The sequence below is a fragment of the Sinocyclocheilus anshuiensis genome, unplaced genomic scaffold (genome assembly GCF_001515605.1).
Source record: "Sinocyclocheilus anshuiensis isolate Anshui unplaced genomic scaffold, SAMN03320099.WGS_v1.1 scaffold1047, whole genome shotgun sequence".
NCBI classification, from domain to species: domain Eukaryota; kingdom Metazoa; phylum Chordata; class Actinopteri; order Cypriniformes; family Cyprinidae; genus Sinocyclocheilus; species Sinocyclocheilus anshuiensis.
This window is the reverse complement of record NW_015542400.1, coordinates 578872-584228: the sequence shown is the minus strand read 5'-3', so window position 1 is coordinate 584228 and position 5357 is coordinate 578872. Positions and strand designations below refer to the sequence as shown.

Here is a 5357-nt window from a genome sequence, read left to right as displayed (position 1 = left end):
CAAGGTGGCGTACATGCTCTTAAATTCAATTAAATTAAATTTCAATTCAATTCAAGCTCGTCTTATATTGACACATTGACATGAATGCACATTCACTAATATGCACAGGAAAAGTTCATTTTCAGTTCGATTACAATAAGCTAAGGAGAATTATTTTTCTCGTGAGCTGTTTTTTTTTTCTTTCTTTATTATTAATATAATGGTACTTACTAACTTTGAAAGCATAATTGAACAATTAGCTGAAAATAGCACAAAACCGCTATTCGGCATCTTGTTTATGACATTTTCAATTTAACAGGGAAACGAAACAACTTCAGTTAGCGAGTGGTTAACAACTATTTCGACAGAACATCTGCTCATTACATTACCTGATTAATATTCATGAGCCACGCCTTCAATAGCAGGATTACTTTAATTCGCTAGAAGACTAGCGCCCGCCTACCAGCGTCTGCCTTTCAGCCAATCAATTTGGACTACTGCTACGTTAATTAATATTCATAAGCTTAGTCGTTGCCATAGTAGAAATCGCTCGCGGGTCCGCTCTACGATTTGTCAGGGATAGTAACTACGTAAGTGCGCACTCTCAAGGGAAGCTGCAGTGTGCCAGCCCCCTCCTCACACTAATGTTTATGTGCTTTGTCAGCTGTGTCTTGTCTCTTGCGCAAACTCTGGACTTCGAGCCCGAATCCCTCAACCTTTATTTTCAACTATCTCAAGCTTTCTTATCACGTCGTATCGCTCTTCTGGCCAACCCCTTTCGGACCTTGAGCAGACCCAACTCGGTCTAGACTATTTTCCTTTTTTTTTTCTACCCCCTCCCCCTCTAACTGTGAAACATGACATTAAATTCCAATAAAAACGAACCTGCTGTCATTCTGGAGCGTGTCAACAGCGCGCGAACGGCTCTCTCAGATCTCTATCTGGAACAGCTGCTGCAGAATAAACCCAAGTCAGACAAGGTAAGAGGATTCGCTAAACAAACCCACTGATCTCACGATTACAGAAGACAACTGTTTCCTTATTTCAGCATTTACATTTGTCAATCGGATGTTGACAGTGTGTATCGATAGTTTTTTTTTATCAGTGTCACAGATATAAGAGTTTCATAAGGGATAAAGATGGTTGGTCCAGACTGGTGCAGCCCGGTTTGAGATCAGACTGCCGCTCAGAACAACTTTCCTCTTCATACCATTAGATATTTGGACGATTTTAGCTGAAATAGTTTGCAGCATAACTAGAAGAAATGTTACACGACTCACATATAAAGGCGTTGAATAGATTATTCAATATTATTTTGTGATGACGCATCGTGACGTCATGATGGTAGTGGGGAACTCATTCCTCAAATCGGTTCTTTCGAACAGTTCTTTTATGAACCGGATTAAAAAACTGATTCAGTGATTCTTTTAACGCCTTATTACATAATATATACAGTGTTGGGGAAAGTTACTTTTAAAAGTAATGTATTACAATTCCCCGTTGATTCTGCGTCGCGGTCCGCTCTAAACAGCTGAAAGCCCGGGAGACTCAACGCGCTGTCCGGAATGGCGTCATTCAGCCAGGTTTCCATGAAACACAGAGCAGCAGAGTATGAAAAATCCTTATTTGTCCGGGAGAGCAGAAGAAGTTCGTCCGTTTTGTTGGGTAGGGAGCGGAGATTCGCCATATGGATGCTCGGCAACGGCGTTCTGAATCTGCGTTTCCTGAGCTTCACGAGCACGCCGGCTCGCTTCCCTCGTCTGCGCGTCCTGAAGCGCTTGATCAGCGCAGCAGCTCCGCCGACTACAACGTTCAGCAAAACGTCCGAATAAACGAAATCTGATAGAAGATTGTGTGGTGTGTTCTGCCGAATGTTCAGCAGCTCATGAAGTTATCCTTGTAACAGCAGTAGAAGGGAGGTTTTTTAAGCATATTTCACAAATTGTATTCTGAAGCACAGTATAAAAAAAACTTAAATTAGATATTTGAAAAAGAACTCAGATCAAAATTAGAGAACACTTACAGATCCCTCCAAGTTATTGGTGTTAATCTGGTACCTGGTGCAAATTTCCTTAATTATGTGGCAGACCCTATTTAACTGGCAGCATTCCTCCAATTTTCACTGAGATTGCAAGATGGCGGGCTGCTCTAAGGTGACTGAAACCCTGCGACAGGAGGTTGTCCAGATGAAGGCCAAAGGGATGACCCTTTCAGCCACTGCAAGAGAAGTTGGCCATTCTAAATCTGGGATTTCTTGAATAGTGCAGGTTTACAATGACATTAATTCATTCAAGTCCCCCAAAAAGGCTGGTCGTCCTCGTAAGAAAAATGCAGGAGAAGAAAGGATAATGCGGAGACTCTCAATGCGGAATCGGTTCAACACTGCAGCTGGAATTGCTCGCCAGTTCAGTGATGATCACAGTAAGGATCTGTCTCTGCATGTGAGAAGTCGGATTGAAAGCACACTCTGCAGTGACCAAGCCTCCCATCAGCAGAAAGAATCAAAAGGCTAGGCTCACCTTTGCTGGAGGGCATGTTGTGTGGAGAGAGGAGAACTGGTCCAAAGTTCACTTTAGTGATGAGAGCAAGTTTAATTTATTTGAGTCTGATGGGAAACATTTTCTTCAGCGTCAGACTGAGGAAAGACTGAAGGCCAAGTGCGTAAAGAAGTCAGTGAAAGGTGGAGGTGGAAGTGTCATGGTTTGTGGGATGTTTTTTGCAGCAGGAGTTGAGCTTCTTATACAGATATATGGAAGGCGAATGCAAATGTTTATCAGAACCTCCTTCAGCAATATGCGGTACCTTCCCTGCGAGCATCTCCCAATCAGCCAGCAATTTTCATGCAAGACAATGCTCTCCGTCTCACTGCAAAACGGGTAAAGCAGCTCCTGGAAGCTAAGAACATTGAAATAATGAAATGGCCTAAACCCAACTGAAAATCTCTGGAAAATCCTTGGCGAAAAGTTATGGCTAAGAAACCTACTAAAGTTACGGAACTATGGAAGAGACTGGAAGAAGAGTTGACCAAGATCATTCCAGCGCAGTCTGAGAAACTAGTGATGTCCTGCGGCCACAGATGTGCTGAAGTCATTAATTCTACTACTAATCTCTGACAGCTGTAACCCTCCAAAATTTTAGTTGCAATCATCTTTCTCTAATTTTGATCACTGTTTTCCACAAAATAAAGGTTTTTGTTGAAATGCCTTGGATATTTTGTCAAACATGTTAGTAGAACTGTGAAATTTTGAGCGATGAAGATTAACAATATTTCAGAAAAAAAATCTAATATTTATAGATTGTTCTCAAATTTTGATCGCCACTGTGTAATAAAAATGCATGTTTGCTATTTATTACCTTTTTTGTTGTTGTTGTGATTTCACGTGTCCTAGATGTCCGTGTGAGGTAAATCTTCCGTAAAATTACGTCATAAATATATTTAAACAGGTTATATAAAATCAAGTCATAAATATATTTTCAGTAAGTTTTATGTTTCATTTCTTCTGTTTAGCTGTTAAAAGGGTCATATGATGCTTGCTGTTCTGTTGTAAATAAATCTTAACCAATGATTCCTAATTGCATCTACTTCCGGAAGGCCAAATAAAGTGCTTTTGCTTTCGCACTGAAATACACAGCGTCTCCCTGACATAGCTGCATCAACTGTTCCTGAAACCACGCCTTCTTTCTTTGCGTGCACATTTGGGCGGCATAATGCAAATCTTCCCACATAGCGACGTAGATATGTGGGGGGCGTGTTAGAACGAGCCGTTTTAGGTAGGCGTGGTTGACTCTTAACTTTTATAAAGAATATCTCTTTGGATTTGAGACTTTAGTCTTTGCAACTTTACAGATCTTCTTTATGCACCAAGAGCTTGTAACACTCCAAAGAGAAAGGAAAAATTGAAATCGCATCATATGACCCCTTTAAAGTAACTTTGGCACTATAAGTCAAATCCTCTGGAGAATCACTCAGACAGGTTCAGTGAACCGGTTCTGAATCACTGACAAGAAATGAATCATTCAGTCGCTATACATGACAGCTGTGTGCGCATCGTTTCTCTCGGAAACAAATACATTAATTTACGTTTATTAGTATTCCATTTAATGTTGCTGGGGATTTTTCCTGTCTGCCTGGAAAAATATTATTTTGCTCTAAGATAATTTAATAGAAACTGTTTCTACTTTTTGTTGATGTCATACTCAAATCGTTTTTTCATCTCAAAATAGTTTATGCAAATAAATAAGGCTTTTTATTGCTTAAAGGTTGCTCTTTTATAGCTCTGAAGACTTAATAGACTTCAGCTTATGTATCAATCTCAGATGTTTTTCAGACAATTGCAGACATAAAATTAGAGTACAGCAGTTTAATAGATATAATATTAGGATTTAAGTAGATACAATAGTTCAGATGATTTGAATTTCATGAGCAATTTGGTCTGGGGTCTTTTTTCAGGAGAAAAAAAAAGCCAGAATCTTCCAGTCTCAATTTAATCCTCTTCCTTTCCAAACAATAGAGACTTTGAAGAGATCTCATCTATCATTCCTATAAACTGGCGGAGATAGTAATCACAACATGTAACATTTAGCCTAGAAGCACAATCATACTTAATGATGACTATAATGATAATTTAATCAGTCAGAGTAGTAATGTTTCGGATGTCAGCTCACCATTATCAATCTCTCTGCTCTTCACTTTTATGAGTTAAAGGGGTCCTATTATGCTTTTTAACTTTTTCAACTTTAGTTAGTCTGCAATGTTGCTGTTTGAGCATAAAAAAGATCTGCAAAGTTACAAAGTTCAAAGTCCACTTCAAAAGGAGATATTTTATTGAACATAAATCACTTTTCAAAAACTACAACGAACGACTCGTTTGGACTACAATGCATATTTTCCGGGATTTGTGATATCACAAATATCGACGAATTTCGTATTTCAGAAGGCGGGCCTTCATTTGATACAGGAACTATTCGAGTCGTTCATGCCAGACTGGGGAGAGAGGTGTTGTAATAATGTAAAATATGTGAAAAATAATGTGTTTTTCTAACAACCTAGTATGAGAGCCTGTTCTAGTACACCCCCAAAACAAAATCAAGACTTTGTAAAAGAGCATAATAGGACCCCTTTAATGTCATTAACTGCTTTTCCTTATATTACCAGCAGTGCTTAACTGTTCAAAATCCTTCTTTGAAAATCATAGACTTGGGACATTATGTTCTGACATGGTAAAGACATCTGTGAAGTAACAAGGTTAATGATTGTTGAGAAGTCATATCTTAATCTTATCATATTCTAGTTAATCTTCTCGTCTAATTTCTTGAGGGAGACCCACTGAAAAGCATGAACAAAACATTTCTCTCTCTCTCTCTCTCTCTCTCTCTCT

General features: G+C 39.1%; 1 protein-coding gene across 1 annotated transcript in view; it reads left to right on the top strand.

Moving 5' to 3' along the window:
• Positions 1-537: 537 nt before the first annotated feature.
• The window catches only part of LOC107692928 (55 kDa erythrocyte membrane protein-like), a 19526-nt gene continuing 14706 nt past the window's right edge, over positions 538-5357 (top strand). Inside the window, exon 1 of the mRNA XM_016492132.1 lies at positions 538-959. Coding sequence (XP_016347618.1) covers positions 837-959 — 123 coding nt within the window. The 5' untranslated portion in view covers positions 538-836. The remainder of the gene's footprint in view (positions 960-5357) is intronic.